The 18267-nt window shown below is 38.7% G+C and overlaps 1 protein-coding gene across 11 annotated transcripts in view; it reads left to right on the top strand.

The window, feature by feature from the left end:
• The window catches only part of MAST2 (microtubule associated serine/threonine kinase 2), a 196705-nt gene that overhangs the window by 143250 nt on the left and 35188 nt on the right, over nt 1–18267 (top strand). For 6 of the 11 annotated variants that reach the window (XM_054073774.1, XM_054073772.1, XM_054073782.1 and 3 more), the window contains 4 exons: nt 3025–3179; nt 4354–4419; nt 11737–11812; nt 13151–13360. In XM_054073774.1, the coding sequence (XP_053929749.1) occupies nt 3025–3179; nt 4354–4419; nt 11737–11812; nt 13151–13360 (507 nt within the window). The remainder of the gene's footprint in view (nt 1–3024; nt 3180–4353; nt 4420–11736; nt 11813–13150; nt 13361–18267) is intronic. The other 5 variants (XM_054073777.1, XM_054073776.1, XM_054073779.1 and 2 more) reach the window with 2 other exon arrangements.

Genomic DNA, 18267 nt, shown 5'->3' with positions numbered 1-18267 from the left:
TTTTATGACTGGGAAATGAAATTTTTGTCTGCTTCCAAGTTCTTAGTATGAAAACCTCTGCTGACAGGCTAGCAGAAAGAAAAACTGATAATCCACATCTGTTACTCAACTCAACAGTAATTTGAACCTCCTAATGAAGCTCTCTCAGTTCTCACGCGTGTCATTAGAAAGGTTGGATGCAGTTTTTGAGTTCCAAAAAGCTAGTGTGTCCTTGGTACCAGTAACATAGCAGCACCATGTTAACCCTTATAACTCTCAGACACTTCATACAATTAATCTTATTCTTTAGTTTATGCAAATTAGATGTTGTGGTTACCGCATAACAGCCTTGCAAACACCAGCATAGAAACGTGAGGGCTACCCATGCAGACTTAATGTAACACACTTTTGTATGTGTGTCATGGTGAGTGACTTCAAGTGTGTGGTCACATATCACTCTTTCCATCATACTTCTGTTAATCATTTTGTTTTATAGGTATTATTTAGAGTATATTCCTAAGAGTTGTCATACCTGCCTTAATTAGGACTCAATACTCCACATTATACAAATCTTATACTGCATGTAGTGTCATTTTTCCTTGTGAGCTGTTCTATTAACTTCATCCATAACTTTCTAGTGCCTCTCAAACATAAATTTATCATCACAGTTCCTTAAGTGGTGAGTGTTAAATCCAGCCTATATAGCAAGAAAAGAAATTGGGGTCAAAAGTTTCCTTTTAGTATAAAATGATATGATTAAAATTTGATTTTGCAAGGTTAATCTCATCTCTATAGCATTATATGTTCAAACACATTCCTGCAGACTCTAGTTTGCACAAGTTCCACAATTTGTTATTTTTTGTCCTTCAAGGCAGTTGGTTTTTTGTTGGTGTTATTCTTTTTTATCTCCTTAGAAGACAGGTGACTTGATTTCAGTCTTCTATGAGAGGGGGTGTGTGTGTGTGTGTCTGTGTACACAGATGTACAGGCAGGAGCACAGAAAAATGTGGGAAAAGATGTCATTATCAACATATAAAAGATGCCCCTGGTTTCACTGCCAAGCAATATGATATATTCAAGCACCTGAAAACAGCTATTAAAAAGGAGCCCTGCTTTTGCTTTTATAGCCTTAGGTTAAATCTTTATGGGCCTAAGCCATGGCTAAGTCCTCTTCTGAGTTCAAGCTGTGACTGCATGGAGCAAGTACGGGTGCTTTCTGTGTGGATGACATCCAAATAGTTTGATCATTGGTTGTCACTGCAAGAACTTGGAAGATGCCTATGGAGATGACACATTTGGAGACCAAACTGCCTGCAGTGCTTAAGTCCTTCTTACTTACAGGTGCGATCACTAGTTTTTCAAGAGTTTTTAGCTTGACCAGCATTTGGGTAGATAACCCTGGAAAGGGCAAAACTAACAACAACGAAAGTATCTGTTGGAAGTATCAGTCCTTATTTTGAAATAGCGACATTAAAGCTACTTTTAGAAAGTTCTCAGCTTTCTGACATGCCTCTTGTCATGTTCCCAGAAACAGCTAGATTATTTTGATTGAGATTTGTCCAGGAAAAAAACAAACCAAACCAGTAATCTGAGATGAACATGTCACATAGAAAGTATCAGTTCAAATGGTGTAAGTATTATAACGTTGTAAGCAACAGAAAGCAAGGTGGTATAATGAAAAACATAAAGTGGTAGTCAAATGTAGATCTAAATTCACTTTCCTGCAGGAAATACCTGGACATACCTGTTTTAGATGATTTCAGAGTATTTTCTCATTACAAACATGTGGAACTCAGTGAAAAATCTTGTCAGGGTTTGGCTTTCATTGCTTGGCCATACTTCTTAGCTTTCTTCTCCAAAACCATCAACAGCAAATAAGTCTAGAAGAGCATGTTAGGCTAGTTAAAGCTTTTGTCATACATGTTGTATTGTGTGCAATTCCTTCGTAACACTACTTCTCGTACTAGGATGCAATGCTTTCCAGTTGGAGTGAGGGTAACTGCAGCAAAAGGAAAAGTTTTTCCACTGAACCAGTGTACATAATTAATGTCATTAGATGAATAAGGAGCCTTGGAATTTAGATTAGGATGATGTTTTCAAAAAAGACCACTGGTGCTATTGAGTGCTACTGTGATTATTTAGCACTTCTTCCCCCGCCTTGTTTTTAAAGAGGGTTTTTAATTTGTCATTACAAAATATATTTTCTTACTTCTGTGAAATGAAAAGGGGCATCGAAAAATGACACCTGAAAAAATAAATTCATTAGTTGACCTACAGCTTTTTCCCTGGAACATCCAATATTTGGATAAATTCCCATAAATATGTATTTTAATCTCAGGTTTCTTGAGGTTCAAGAATTAAAAAAGTTTCATGTCTGTCATTATCGCAGGGTGTGTGTGATTTAAATGCATCAACTTATTTAAAGATGAATCAATTGTTGACAACAAGAAATTGTTACTCTTACAACTCTGTGAAGTCGGCTACTTTCATTTTATTATTGCTTACTTGATTGGAGAAGGAGCCTGATGGGTAAAGGAAGGGAGGGGAATAAGATCCTCACCATTTACAATAGTAATTTGCAATGAGAGCCAATAATCAGCAAAAACTCTCATGTCTACACAGCTCCATAGCATTCTGCATGCCAGTGAAACCCTGAGCTAAGAGAGCATGAGGGAAAAGGAAAGAAAGCTGCTCATCACTCCAGGAACCTCCCTATCCTTTCCAGAGTAGCAGTGGTACACACATGCCTTCCTTTCTGTCTCCAAATAGTAAATTACACATCTGATGTAATGGTTCCAGAATCAGAGGCAATGCTTCCCCATGCCTTCTCCCAAAGTTTTCCTGATCTCACCAGCTTTCTCGTTGTACGTAATGGTTGGCTTAGCCTAATGAGAACAATAAAAAGAGGCGCCTGGTCTGATACGTAGCTTTCTTTTCCACTGGAGTGTGCAGTGTTTGGCCAGAATCCATTCCTTTTCCATTCATTAGCTGACCCCTATGCATGCGTTTAGTGCATTTCTTTTCTGTATTTTTTTCTGTACTCAGTCATCATGCTCATCTCAGGAGAAGCTGCACCAGCTGCCCTTTCAGCCCACGGCAGATGAACTTCATTTCCTGACAAAGCATTTCAGTACTGAGAGCATCACTGATGAGGAAGGGCGCCATTCTCCAGCAATGAGGCCTCGATCTCGCAGTCTCAGGTGAGCTTCAGGTTGCTTGTTGAATTTTTAAGATGTTGGACACGTGTATTGCATTTCTATGTGTGCTTTCAGATCTAAGAATAGTCATTGGTAGTTGTTTTGGTACAGGCTTTTGAAATTACTTTAACTGACATTTAACCCACCCCATCTAATCAGAAACGACTTTTTATTTTTTGTGCATTTGACGCTGAGGTTTTGGATTGTAAAACAATTGCATGGTCTGCTCTTGTATCTTCACAATAGCTATGAAAACACAATCCACAAGCATTTTGGACTAAATCTATAGGATATAGTTTTCCTTCAGTGAAGATTCTTCTCAGAATTTTGCCTTATTACTATAAGGAAGTGTTTACAGTCACTGTTATCAGCAGTGCTTCTGAAGGGGTATGGAAACTAGAAGAAATGGAATCAAAACCTTAAATGGAATTGCACCCAAGAGCAATTTTGTAATAGTGCTGAAAACATTTCTCCTGGATTAGCAGCTGAATAATTTTTATCGTTGCTTCAGCAAACTGGTTGCTCAAAGATAGTTATCTAGGAGTTATTTCTTTGTGCAGTTTATTTTTCCATACTTAGAGACAGAAACAACTAGAACTTTGTCTTTCGCAGAATGACAGAACGATTGAGATGGGAAAGGACCTCTGGAGGTCATTTTGTCCAAACCGCTGCTTAAGCAGATTTCACAGACCCGTGTCCAGGTGGCTTTTGATATCTCCAAGGACAGAGATTCCCCAAACTCTCTGGACAGTCTTTCTTGCAGGCCTCTTGCAATTATGTGTAATAAATCCACAAACTTTTGTATCACGGTAAAAGCCTTAAGTTTTGCTGTGCATTTAGTACTGGACCAAGTGGATGAAAGTCTAGAGGTGTGTACCTCTAGATGCAGCATCTTGTGAAAGAAAAGAGATTTATAGAGAGAGATGAAGTCTCCCTTCTGCTTCTCATTTGAGATTGTCAGAGGCGGCTATCACCTTTAAATCAATGGACAAGATCCAGAAATTCTGCCCCCTGGGAATACTGAATCAGTGTGCCCAGCTCAGGACTTAGGCTGGGGTTTGTAATAGAAAGAAGTGAAACAGGCCATGATAACAAAAAAATCCACGGTGGGTATTGTCTCATGGCAGAGCTGACTTTTCATGATTATTTATAATTATTTGTATGTTCTAAACTTCAGTGCAGGCTGCATGGTAATTGCATATGGATCTACTAAGTGTAGTTACACAGTACGCTACAGGAGCAGGTGAGTACTGTAAGTAGTAGCACACTTAGCCTGTGACCTCCGCAAACTGCCACGTAGTAAAAGACTAGTTCTGTGGATTGTACTAAGTCTCTTTGAACAGTAGTTCTACTTCAGTCCTGTTGCTGTCAGTGTTAACGCTGACTATCGCTGAGTAGTGTAATTGTAGTAATACTAATTCTTTACAGATAAGGCAGCTACTGTCGGTAGACAATGCATCACTAAAGTAATTGTGGTCCTTTTTAACACAGACGTATTACTTTGGGCATAATGAAGTATGAGACATTCTTGCTAATGAAAGAATGATATAAACAGTAAAACGAAGAGCCCAATTTTTCTTTTTTTTCCCCTTGTTAATATGGATTATCAGCTTGTGGGGAATGTTACCTTTGTGAGCCAATTTATAAGCAGAGTTATCATATGTAGGCTTATAATTTGTGACAAGACATATCCTCTTGAATGCCTTCTCTAGTTTTCAGTGTGATAACAGCCAGCCTTATTGGTATTCAAAAGCTTAGAATGAATTAGTTGAACTTTTTAAACTCACTGTGCCTGGTTTGTTTTGCATTTTCCTTATTGCTAGTACTGTGGTGCTGTGTGATTCGACAGCACCCTTGCCACTACCAAGCGTTTGTCAGCCCAACCAGTTGGAGCAGTGTTTGCAGGTGTAAATGCCCTCTTTAACAGTGGGTAGCGTGCCCTTGTAAACAAACAAGTGCTGAAGCACGTGAAGGCTAGACTTTATTCACTGCACAACTTGTGTATTTCTTTGCCCACATGATAGTTAGCTCATTTTGTGAGAGGATATTCTTCTTAAACAAGGAAAAAAAATCTGAGCAGTTCATGTGTTGAAAATTAAGTAAGAATTTCCTAAAAATGTAATATTTTCATGTGTTTAATTGTCTTATTTGATCAGCTTTAATGAAAAGCAGATGAATGAAATACATCAGACATTTTCTTTAATCAGCAGTTGCAACTTTGTAATTTAAAGGATGATCTGATATTTATGACTGATTGTTAACATGTATTAATTTTTCATACCTTATGGCTGCAGCCTTACGTCTCTTTTTATGAAAGATAAACTGGTGTTTTGAATTATTACACTCAAATGCTGAGACTATTGGTTTTGAACTTCTCTGTAACCCAAGATTTTTTAGAAGTATCAGATGATCCTTTTATGCTCCTAGAAAGAGGATTGCCTAGAATTAAATTTTTCCAATAGTTACTTCTTTGACTAGAAATTTACCATTTTATTCTATCTAGCTGCAAATGTTCTTTTCATGTAGAGCAGTCTTAATGATCAAACTGGATGAAAAAGCGTACAGTCAACAGTGACATCTTGGTGACACCTATGTTGCTTGAGGTGTTCTGCCAATGGGGCTTGAAGATACTCGCCACCTAATTAAAAGTGCCTTATTTGAAATCCCCTCAATTTCTACACCGAAGAAAAGGTCTTGTTCTTTCCCTACTGTTTTCCTGTGCGGGAGGAAGGAGATAACCTGAGAGCAACGGTGGAATCCAGAAGTGTGACATGCTTATAAAGCTGATTGCCAAAGCCAGGAGACTCTTCTCTCATCCATCTCTAATAGATTCAGTACTCACATGCCAAATGAAAGAACATTATTTCCATGTGACCCACCTGTTTTGGTGTTTCCAGCGTTTCTTCAGTAGAAGAGAATATTTCTTTATTACCTAAAGAAGTAGTTCCTAGATATCTCAACTTTTCTCTTGATAATGCAGCCCTCAAATCCTTCAAGCTACTGACCAACAGAGTTGCCCAGGCTATGTTCACTTTGTTTAGAACTGTCCTAGACTTTACCTGAAGAAGATCTTTTCTCCCGGGGGTAAAATGCATGCAGAGTGTGAATTCTTGCACTAAACTTGGCATCGTTACTTTTTCTGAGTTAGAGAGATGCTGCCCTCCACCTTTTCCAAGTTCTCTTTACTTGTCATCCTTCAGCAGTTGCTGACACGTGGGAATGTGTGAGAATTGCAGAGATAAAAGTAGAGTTAACTAATAACGACTTCTTCAGGAGCTGCCTTTCTGCAGTCACTCAGCCCACCAATCTGCCCATTTTTCTTCATCTCCTTTCGTATTTCAGGTTAATGTTGTCTAGGGAAAAAGAGTTGAAGACTGTAGCAGTGAATTTTTATACAGTTGAAGTAGATGAGATCATCTTTAATCCAATATACTCCTTCATCTCTTTGATGGGGAGTGCTTTTTAAATGCAGTCCTCCAACCTTACTTTCGACATCCTGCCATTGAGAATATGTAGAGACAACTCCTAGAAGATGACAGTTGCCAAGAAAGGCTTCTGACAGTAAAATATCCAAGATGTGAAGAAGGAATAGGTGTGAAACTACACCAGTGGCCCACATAGTCCATTTTTGTCTTAAAAATTGATCCTGCGGGTTGTGGAGTGCTCTTATCTCACTGCACTTAAGTGTCAGCGTTAACCCTTTGAGCAATCTTGGTGGTTTCATCACTTCATGCTGCTGCTTTTGGAAAGTGCCGTCAGCCACAAGCTGTGGAGGAGCAGGTGGTGCTCCCTGCAGAGCGGGGATTCACGCAGCCACGGATCTGCAAGAGAAGGATAATAGTTTTATATTCTGAAACATAAGGCATCCATCTCTTATGAAAATACACTAGAACTACGTTACAGATAATGATGGTCTCTGTTTTCTCTCTTAGGACAGTGAGTTCTGTGAACTTGGCTTTAAAAAAGTTCTTCAAAGTGATTGATTTGAAATTTATTAACTTTTGGTTTCACTCACCGTCTTCATGGTTTTCCACTATGGGGAAAAACTGGATATTCTTATTTGTCCTCGGTACAGCTCATTACTTTAACTTTCCAGTGTTTTTTGTCTAGAATGGTGTCAGTTAATGTTGATGTGCGTAAAAAATCATGAACCATTGGAAAGAGCCCTGTGTAAGTCTGTGGAAAAACTCATTAGTCCTTACTTTCCAAGAGATTGTGATTGAAATGTATTCCCTTTACCTTAATGTCCTTTCATGTATTTACACATATATCTTATCATTACTATTCATTAATTTATAAAACACTCCATAGGTTCATACGAATGTCACTGCTGGTATAAAGAAGGGCTGAACTGAAAAAGAGTTCAGTGATATAAAACCAATCGCTAACAGTATTTTTCTGCAGACTAAACACAGCTGAAGCTCAGTGTTTGAGGAAATGTGTATAAAAAAATCAAAATGTAAACAATGACTTTTCAAAGTGCTCAGTGAGTTCAGTTCAGTTTCGCTGCTTGTCTCTTCCACGTGAAGAAAAATTACTGTATAACCTGCTTTGCCTCAGATTCCCTTTTTTTTAGCAGCACTAGAATAACTGCCCCGTGTGGACTTCCTGTGCTGTTTGGTTACGATTATACAGGAAGAAGGATCCTTGAATAAATACTGAAAAATAATCTAATTTTGCACCTTTAATTTTCTACATTATTTCCTCCACGGTATAGCTTGTTGCAATTCTGTGGGAAACTGTATTTTTTTTTTTGCTGTGCACAGTGCATAAATTCAGAGCTTAGCAGCTGGATTCTGTTCTACCGAGCTCACATTTCCTTTAGAGTTTGCCCTATCCAGAAACAGGATTAGGCCCCAAAGTCTGATTATTGAGGTCTGTGTGAAACAATGAGTTGTATTTGCTCTGAAGTTTGGTGGTCGGATGTAGATTGCCATATTTGCTTCTGCTTTATTGTCTCATTTTTCACTGGATAATTTTCTGACTGACTTCCATTATTAACATAATTTGTATGAGGTCAAAGGTTTATATATTTATTTCTTAGAACAAGAGGAAGGCTGATACTCTGCTCACCTTCAGCAGAGAGTTTACTTAGTTTCTACTTCATACAACTTCAGCTCTCTAGTTTTAGAATTCCATAATTTGTGGGTCTGAAAATGACAGAAAATTAAGGCCTGTGGTTTTAATTTTCCTGTGGACACTGACTTTGATAATGTGCTGTAAGTACATTTTAATTAGGCATTCGTGTGTGGGGTAACGTACAGAAGAGCACAGAGTGCCTTTAGCTCCTCTGTATAAATACAGCTGTCACAGTGGAGGAAAAATTAGGTTTTCACAAACATCTCAGTTTTATTTTGTCACAGTTAAACTAGGTTTTGTAAGATTTAATTTATTACTGTAAATGCTATTACTTGAAATAGCTGTCTATAAGCTATTTTCACTCTCTAGCATCAGATAAAGACACATGGGTTTTGACATGTAAAAGGGGTAGAAACCTTTGTGGGAGGTAGATGTCACTGGGAGTCTACCACCACATCATTTCATAAAGTGGAGAGAGGGTGAAGAAAGGGAAAAGAGAGAGCAGTTTTTCATTCTGCTGTTAAGCTTAAGGGGACAGATATTATTCCTCTAATGTCTGCTCTGCTGAAATGAAAAGCTCACTGACAATAATCATTTCTTTGACAACACCAAGAGAAGAGAAGCAGCCTGCTTTTTGTCTTAAAATGTTATGCATGTGCACAGTATGTGTCCTCTGTTTTACAGAAAATAATCTGTTCCTTTGTGAGGATTGAAATGTTAGACTGGTTTAGTTCTGTATGTGAAATTTTTGGTGCTAGATAGATGTGTGAAGCTTTTGCATTTGAAAAGCTGTCATGCCAGTAAAATGTATTACACTTATTTTTTCTTTTTCTCTGGATACCCTTATGTTCTCCTTTGATAGCAGTCAGTTTTCTGCCTGGTCCTGGTTTCTTTTTCACCTGGTTATGTCTCAAAGGTGCCGTAAAGCAACCAGCAGCGCCTGACAGCTGGCCTTTGATGAGTTAGTCAGTTATCCATCTTATTATTTCTGTAGTTTTCCAGGCATAAAAAATTATGTTGCAGTCTTGCTATAGTCAACTGGACATTTAATTGGACCTGTTATATTAGGCAAATTTTATTTAGACTGACAGTTTGAACCTTGATGCTCGTTTTATCTGGCATTGCTTCAATGCTCCGTTGTTCTTACGATAGTGGGGCACTGGCACAGGTTGCCCAGGGAAGCTGTGGCCACCCCATCCCTGGAAGTGTTCAGGGTCAGGTTGGGTGGGGCTCTGGGCAGCCTGATCCAGTGGGAGGTGTTCCTGCCCATGGCACGGGGTGGAACTGTATGATCTTTAGGGTCCCTTCCAAAACAAACGATTCTATGATTCTATGAAAAAGTGGTATTAATCAGCTTCCAAAGGTGAGAGATGAAACTGCCAATGCTTATGGAAGATAAAGGATTAAAAGTAAGTGGTGCCAAACAGCATGCTCTCGTGCGAAGAAACCACTTTGTTTCAGATACATAAAACCCAAATGCAAACCTGATGAACTCCCCTATCATTTTTGTGGCTCTCCTTAAGGAAATATCTACTGGCAGGACAGTTCAAGAAGCACGATTTCTGCATAGCTCTTAATTTCCTGTATCCATATGAATAAAGTACCTTGAAAGCGAAAGGCAAAACCCTTCATCTTTTATTGTAGCCCTAAGACAGCAAATTACTTAGGCATGCACAAATTTTAGTAGGACTACTTTAGTGTTAAAGTGAAGTATGTATGTGCCTTCATATTTCTGTGGTTAGTATCAAAAGGCTTATGTAGCCTTGTAATTTATCCCTCACTTAAATCACACAGGGAAATAATACATTATAGAAAAATAAATTCTTCAATAACTATTATATATTCACCGAGTTCTTCAGCTCCATATGAACTGCCAGTAAACAAGCGTCATGTGTTTGTGGCAGATTGTTTGGCCTTAGAGAGAAAAGGATAAAGATAGAAGGCTGGATATGTGTGGGAATTTGCTTTTAAGTCTGAAATTTAAATGTTCTTGCCCTTCCTTTTATTATGTCATAAATTACATACGAATATAAATGTAAGATTCTTTTTTAGGATTTTTTTCCTTGCTTAAAAATAGCTATCTACCAAGCTGAGGGATACAGTTTCTTCAAAAAAAGTTGATGAAAATGTATTTTTACTTGATATCCAAAACATCCAAATCAGTTTTTCTCCTTTAACATAAGGATTCAGTGGGAGATTTAATCTGAAGTGCATTTTCCCAAGCTGAGGGATAGACCTTAATAAAAACAAGACACAATGTAATTCATGGAATTCCAGGACCAGCCATGAAAAGAGGTTGGTATTGCTATATTCCATGAGTCAGTGAGTTAAATTTTCTTTGAATTGTAAATATATGTTCCCAAGAGAATGTTTTTTCCTCTAAATAGGTTAGCAGCGAGGTAGTCTCTGTAAAAATGCATGTAAAAATGTTTAAAATGCATTTATTCCATTTAGAGAGATTCATTTCATCCTTCCCAAGAAAGTTTAAAACGTTTGAACTCATTCAAGATAATATTGTATTTTTTGCCATGGCGAAAATATTTTTAGCAACATGTATTACTCTTAAAATCATAAAGACAGTGATTATGTAAGATGCCAAATAATTGGAACCCTTGCTTGTCTTGAACGTTAAAACAAGGTAACCAGAGAAATGAGATGCTGTAGGCGATGCTGTAGCTGGGGATTATCTGCATTACCTCACTCTGGCTGTCCTCAGCGGCAGAGTGAGTCAGAGCGTTGCATACCATCGGATGTGATGAAATGAGATGCAACTCTTCTTTAGAAAAAAATACCCAAACAGTAATATAAATGCAGTTTGTCAAGATTTAGTGTCCTGGTTTTTTTTTGGTGTGCCTTGAAGTTAGTAGCTTGCTAACCTCTGCACACATGCATATGCATCCGTGGTGTAACTTGCCTCAAGGTAGCGCAGTGCTCATAGAAGTATTCTGTTCCTGTTGCTTATGGTATTTGTATATAAGATTTAGCTGAATAACAGTGCTCATGCACCTCTCCTGTAACGTGGTATTCTTCAGACAAAGGAAAGCAAGTCCTCTGAACTTCCTTGTTTGTTTTTGCTCTGCTCCTTTCAGGCAATAGAGATTCCAAGACAATAGTGATTTTTTTCCTGGGCAGGGCTGCTACCACTGCCTTGGGGGGCAGTGAGAGAACGAGGGAAATAACAGATGTACCTGCAACAAATGCACTCATTTTTTACATGCTTGTATATTGGGACTTGCATTCAGTGAAAATAGGTGAGTTTCTGCCTGAGTTCACCTGAAGACAGGACTGTTAGCAGTTTTCAGATGAGTTAACTGTGGGGGCTGTAGATTGCCATTGCTTGCCAGGATTTTCCTGAAGTTAAGCGTTTGCCCATTACTGAGGTAAAGTCAAAGCTTTGGAAAGGCTCAGCATGGCAGCATGATGACCAGCACTGGATTTTTGATGTGATATCTGTAAACGATAACGTACTTTTCTTCTCTAGCCCGGGTCGCTCCCCAATTTCCTTTGACAGTGAAATAATAATGATGAATCATGTGTACAAGGAAAGGTTTCCGAAGGTAAGGAATCCCTTTTTTTGAATAATACATTCAATGAACTTCTGACCAAGCTCAGAATTAATTTGTTGTATTCATTGGAGAAGGAGCCCAGCTCTTACACTGCTTGGAAATCAGAAGTAGTTTGCTGGGAGTTTGAAGCTGCCTTCTCTGCTTCTCGTGTTAATTCTGAGTAGCAGAAGTAGAAAAGCTATCTGTATTTGTGCATGTACATCATATTTACTAAATTTTTCATGCCTTTTATTGGCATGACAAATGGTTGCAGGAATGAGGAGAAGGGCCATGCTCTGGCTGTTCAATCCATTTATTTTGTTTATGAGGCCAATGTCTCCATATATTTTTAACTAATAGTTGTCATCTTCTTTAAATTCCAAATCAGCTCAAGACTGGAGGAGAGGTGTTTTGCTTAGTTTCATATATACCTAAAAACCCCCTATTTTAAGTAATTTCAAAATGTGTGGAATAACATTCTCTTATTATTCCCTTGTATAATTGCATTAAATTTGCTTGATACTGAACCAAACTTATTTGGGTTTGGTAAGCTTTCTGTTTACATATTGGAAATGCAGAGTTTTCTTTGAAAGTCATTCCAAGTTGTACTGGAGTTTTTGGCAAAACCCTGATTTGCCACTGGGGCTTCTGGTACCAGAGAAGCAATGAAAATAGGTTTGGATTTTTAGAAAAGTCAGTCTGAGTTCAGTCACACTGAAATGTGATGAAGTGATCCACAATGAAAATAATTGTGTTTTGTTTTGATTTGGTTTGTTTTTTTTTTTTTAAAAAAAAAAGCTTAATTTTTAAATCTGTGGAATCAAGCTTTGAAAGTTGACTTCTCATTGAAGTGAGTGTAGAAGATCGTGTATCCCAGAGATGTCGATATGGCCTTTCCTCCCTGTTCTACCAATAGCAAAAATAGATGCTTCTCTGGAGGAAGGATATTTGTGATTATAGAGATAGAAATACTGCATGTCTATTGCTTGGGGCAATGATTTTCACATTCCATGGTCTTGCCTAAAAGTTCTGAAAGCTGCCTCATATCTTATGTCCTTACTCGAGAGACCTAAGGAGGAATACAGCCTCAGGACCACAATATTTCCATGGTCATTTGCATTTTCAGAAAGTGTGTTCTGATTAATTTTTGTTGTTCACTCGTGTGAGCATAACTTTCACGTACAGAATGCTATTTTTGTTCTCAGCAGAATGCTATTGTACTTTGGAATATTTTTTAAGCCTTGCACATTTTGGAATTAAGAGTGTGTTGTTTTAGCAGCCTGCTTGTTTAAGTTTTAGTTCTGGGATAGTAAAACTTGAGAATAATTTCTGTTTATTCTGTCCTTTTAGGCCACGGCACAGATGGAAGAACGGCTGGCCGAGTTTATTGCCTCCAATGCTCCAGAGAATGTGCTGCAATTAGCAGATGGGGTCCTAAGTTTCATTCATCATCAAGTTATTGAACTGGCCAGGGATTGCCTAGATAAATCACGTGAAGGTCTTATTACTTCTCGGTACTTTTACGAGCTGCAGGAAAACTTGGAGAAACTTCTCCAGGATGTAAGTGCTCTCTGGAAAGGAGAATATATTATTTTGATTGAAACTTTAAACAATAAGTCAGGGCTTTGATTTTAGGAGAGACAATGCGGATTCCAGAGAGGGGCAGCAGGTGGGAGTGTCAGGAGATGTGAGTTGTTCCAGTCTGCTGTTGATCTGCCATGGGCAAACTTGAGCAAATCACTTCACCTGTGTACTTTGTTTGTACAAAAGTTAAATATGCATAGGATTAAGTCAAAGGCAGTTGGTACCATTTATGAAAATTGGATTCACTCAGATGCAGGAAATTACTGAGCTTTTCTTTCATGTACTTCAATACTCTGAATGACTTATTAATTACAATAGTGCCTTCAAGGAGTGAAAACCACCATAGTTTGTAGTGTTGCTATGAATTTTTCATAAAAGATTTTCTTGAGCTGAACTTAATCCGGTTGTGGGGTTTTAGTATTTGAATGTGTTACGTAGTGTTCAAAGCATATGATCATACACAAGGGGGCACAATTTTAATGCATGCTCAGTATGCTTCAGCTACTCATTAAAGGTTGCTCTTTTCCTTTAAAATGAAAATAATATTAAATTTAAAATATCTCTTAGAATTTATGCCGTAGCTGTTGAGAAGAGTCAGTGCTATGACGGGTTGCTGGGTCCAGAGCTCATTTTTTGGGAACGTATTCCTAATCCTCTGCTTTGATTTAAGAAGATAGAAAGCTGAAAACACAGGATTTGCAAAGATCGCAGCCTCAGATAACAAATATCATGGAGACACCTTGAAACAGAACATCTGGAATAATTTATTTTCTGTCATAATTTTTCATCTATTTGGTGAAGATTTATTATCTACCATTGATTTGTTTGCCAACCAACTGGCATGAATTGCACTGGTTTGTGCCCCTTTGCCATTCTTTCCAGGCATTAGAAAATGGCTGAGGAATAGAAATACTATATTAATAGACAATTATTGTATTAAAAAGCTTTGTGAAAACTGCAAAATCTTCCCTTGTATCAGGTAAAATCTTTAGCTGCCCCGTTTGTATGAGTATGGCTGTAATTTCCCTGATGTTTGTTATGCATGGGAGAAAAATGACTCATGTTTGGTTTTGTGGTGTTCTGCCTGGATGGGGAATATAATTTTGACAGATCAAGAGAGGTAGGGAATATCTTTTCAGGGCCTGTGTAGCTGTCTGTATATGGGATATTGGTAACCACTGTGGTTGCTGAGAATTGCTAACCACTGATTTAAAAATGTGTTTCCTAGTGGAAGTGGTGTTCTTTGGATGCTGTGCAAGAGTTTGACCACTGATGCCACCAGATGGGGCTGGAAAAACTGTCCAATCAAAGAAATTGTTCAGTATTTGTAGTGTTTAGAACAGAAGGAAATGTTTCAGAGGGTGAGAGTGGCAGGGTGACCTTCCTGGGCAGGACGAGCGTCGCCCAGCCATGGCTGTGGGCTGGGGGGCGCATGAGCAGCCTGGCGTGTGCAGGGCGCACCATGAGCTGATGATTGGAAGAGGAGTTGGAAGGGCTTCCTGCAGCCAAGTGAGCCCATGTCCACCTTCTATCTCGAGAGCCTGGAAGCAGGGCATTTGCACACGTCAACTGTGAAATATGAGTTCAGGCTTCTTTGGGTGATGGCTTGGAAGATGAAAGCATTTCACTAAAAGTGGCTGTGTTTGCTTGGTGAAACAGCTTATCTTTCCAGGGGTGCAAGGGGACTACAGTGTATTTTTCTGCTTCTGGTAGCAGATACTTGGAGCCTGAAATTCTGCCACTCCCAGACTTCCCTCCTCCATGTAGGCAAAGATTTCTTGTACCATAAAGAATTAAGAGAGCAGTAAATTGAGTCTGGCCACTTCCCACCTGCACTTTCAGGCCTGTCTTCTGGCCTGAAGAGCTTAATCAGGATCTCAGAGTAGGTGGTGTGGGTCGGATAAATCTGGTTTTTCCTTTCCTCTCCCCTCCCTCAGAACAAATCCTCCAAATGCACTTCTTCAATGTCCTTTTCCCCTTGACCCTACATGCATTAAACTGCTGCTCTTAAGCACAAGGGAAGACGAAGTTGAACAGTGTTTAGAGGAGATACAGTGGTCATTTCTGAGCTTGTTCAGGAATTGCCATTCGAGGCTTGCTTAAATCTCTTCCTCCTTAACGTATTCTGCAAAGTCGGGGTGAGAGAAGGGTCAGCTCTTAAGTTTAATTGATTTACTTTAGGAAGTAAGGTGGGCTAGAGACGATTAAAGGGGGAACTCAGAGAGACAAGGAGGCAGAACAGGCTGGGAAGGAAGGGGACAAAGAAATTAAAGACAGTGGAGGAATGCCAAAGACTGCATTCCCCATCTTTCTCATTTGTTTTATTCTATCCTATCGTGGTTCCTTGGCTTTTGTTTTACACTGTAATATGTAAAAACTACTTGTTTTCCCCTGCTTGGCAGTCTATGCTTTGCCCTTCAGACTGCCTCCTGGAAGGAAATAATCGTGGCGTTTCAGTCTAAATATATAGAAGTTGATGGTAATATTTCTTTTGGAGGGCTCACCTGAAACTCAAAAAGCTTAGAGTCAAGTTTAGACTATTCCAGATTTGAGGGCAGGGTCTTTATCTTTGCTTAGCTTGTAAAGTATCGTGCAGAGTTACACACTATGTAAATAATACCAACGGGAAGGTCCTCAAAAAAGCTCCTCTACTGAGGCAGTTGCATGGTCTGTACAGTAGAACAGTAGTTTTATCATACATTTTTATAACATATAGAAAGATTGTGATGATAATTTATTGGTGAATGAAGAGGTCAGCAAGTGGCAGGAACCCTCGGATTTTCACGCAGTTTTACTGTGAAAGAATAGATTCTCTTAAATTCTTTTTAAGGTGTTGATTCTGATATGTAGTAACAAATGGAACTCGTACAGTGTTTCAAATCACAGAAAGGAAACTCGATTTAATGTGTTGCAGTTTGAATCTGCTTTATATTGCAAAAAATGTATCTGTGAAACAAAGTAATTGGATATGTAAATAATGAGTTGTTTAAATATACCAAAGCAGAAAGCTTTTAAAAGTATTTAGATCCTGGCTTTTGTAATAAAATGCCAACAAATCTCATTAGTTATGGCAAATGATATCTTTTCCCTTGTTTGGAGCGTAAAATATTGTCTTTTAGCCAGAAAAACCTATTGCTTATTGCATCATTGAAATTATCCTGGAATAAAAATGAATTTAAGAGATTTTCTTTATATTGGAAAACACGAAGTTGAGTGTTACACTTCACATTTAAAGTAAAAATATTGAAAAATAAGATAAAGTGCAAATGACAAAGAATATGTCACATTCAATTCTACATCTGTTACCTTGGGGAGAGCTTAGAGAATGGGACAGGTCCTCAGCTTACTGAGGAAAAAAGGTTATAGTCAATTTTTACCTGGCTTAATTGATGAAGTAGAACTGGCCAGGAGAAGTTTGATGGCTTTTGCCTAGGTGTAGCCGGTTGGTGAGGCAAGTGAAGGATTACAGGTGTTTCTGTGCGTGGAACAAAAGAAACAGAGGAGGGGGGCAGTATTACACTGCGGTGACTGGTGCTGCACATTGGCAAATGGATATTCTGATTGGGATGGCTTTCTTAATACAAGACTGACTAAATTTATTGGTTCTTGGCATTGCAGGTCTATTGTTTTGGTTTCCATCAGTATATTAGCTCAATTACAGCGTTGTGACTTGCATATCCCAGTTATTGCTCCCGCTGAACCCCAGGGGAGGACAGTGATTTTAATTTCATGCCCCAGTAGCTACAGTTAGTGACGGATGGGGCTTTCACATAAGGGAATCGGTTTGTAAATTATCCGTTCCTACCTCCTGTACATGTGTCACCGGCAATGTGTGGAGGAATGGCATCAGCCTCTACCCACAACCACTATAGCTTCTCCCTCCTCCCCTTGGGAGGTGGAGGGGGGGGGGAACCCTGAAATGCCACCAGCAACCTTCAGACAAGCGTGTCGTCATTGGGAACTGCTAATTAGATGGCATGGCTCGTACCAAGGCACATGGAAGCAGCAGGCAGTACTTGGCTATATAACCCTCTGGTTTCCAGATAGCGTCCTTGGGACAGACTGTTAACAAGATGTCTGTAGGGATGTCCGGGCTGTCCTGCGCGAGAAGGAAACAAGAAGAGGCAGTTTTACTGAGGATCTTGGAAGAGCAGCGCTGTGCAGAGATGATGGCTGAGTGGCTCTTACAAGTTGTGTTTGATTTTTTTAATCCGTTTCTTTCCCTTTTGCTTTGCTCTGTCATTTGGCAGTCATGGTCTAGCTTTTCATTTTCTAAACACACACCTGATTAAATTAGTTACGTTTTTAAATGATTTCGCCTAAACTGTCATAAATGAGAAAAGGAGAAAACAAAAGGTCTTGAATTAAAAGAATAAGTTTTCTTTAACATTATAAATGGATGCAAAACGATGAATTATTATTTTTTACATAATGTAACTTATGGGGGGGGGGAGGACTTTCCAGTTGCATGGCTCATATTTCAAATCATACAAAGTTGTTGATGTTTTATTTATTCCTTTCAACACAGCTAACCCCTGGTGATCTGGAATGGCTTTTCAAATATGAAAGCATTAATTTCTTTCTAGCATTCATACTTTAACTTGTGAGTTTGCGTAATGCATTAGGGGACACAGAGTGAATACTAATCATCTTCATTTAGGCTCTCTAGCCAGGAAGCATCTCTGATGTTCTTTTTAGATAATGAAGTAGCAGTTACAGTGTTTTCTTCAAGGTTAAAATTCTAACCCTAGCATATCACTGCTGAAGTAAACAAATAATATTTCTTATTCTGACTAATGTCAAAATGAGAAATAATGACTTTTTTTGTTTGGCAACAAAATATTAGGGATATATGATTTTTAAATGATGCCTGTGTGTTTCTA

The sequence above is a fragment of the Cuculus canorus genome, chromosome 8 (assembly GCF_017976375.1).
Source record: "Cuculus canorus isolate bCucCan1 chromosome 8, bCucCan1.pri, whole genome shotgun sequence".
Lineage (NCBI taxonomy): Eukaryota > Metazoa > Chordata > Aves > Cuculiformes > Cuculidae > Cuculus > Cuculus canorus.
This window is presented reverse-complemented; position numbering and strand designations above follow the sequence as displayed.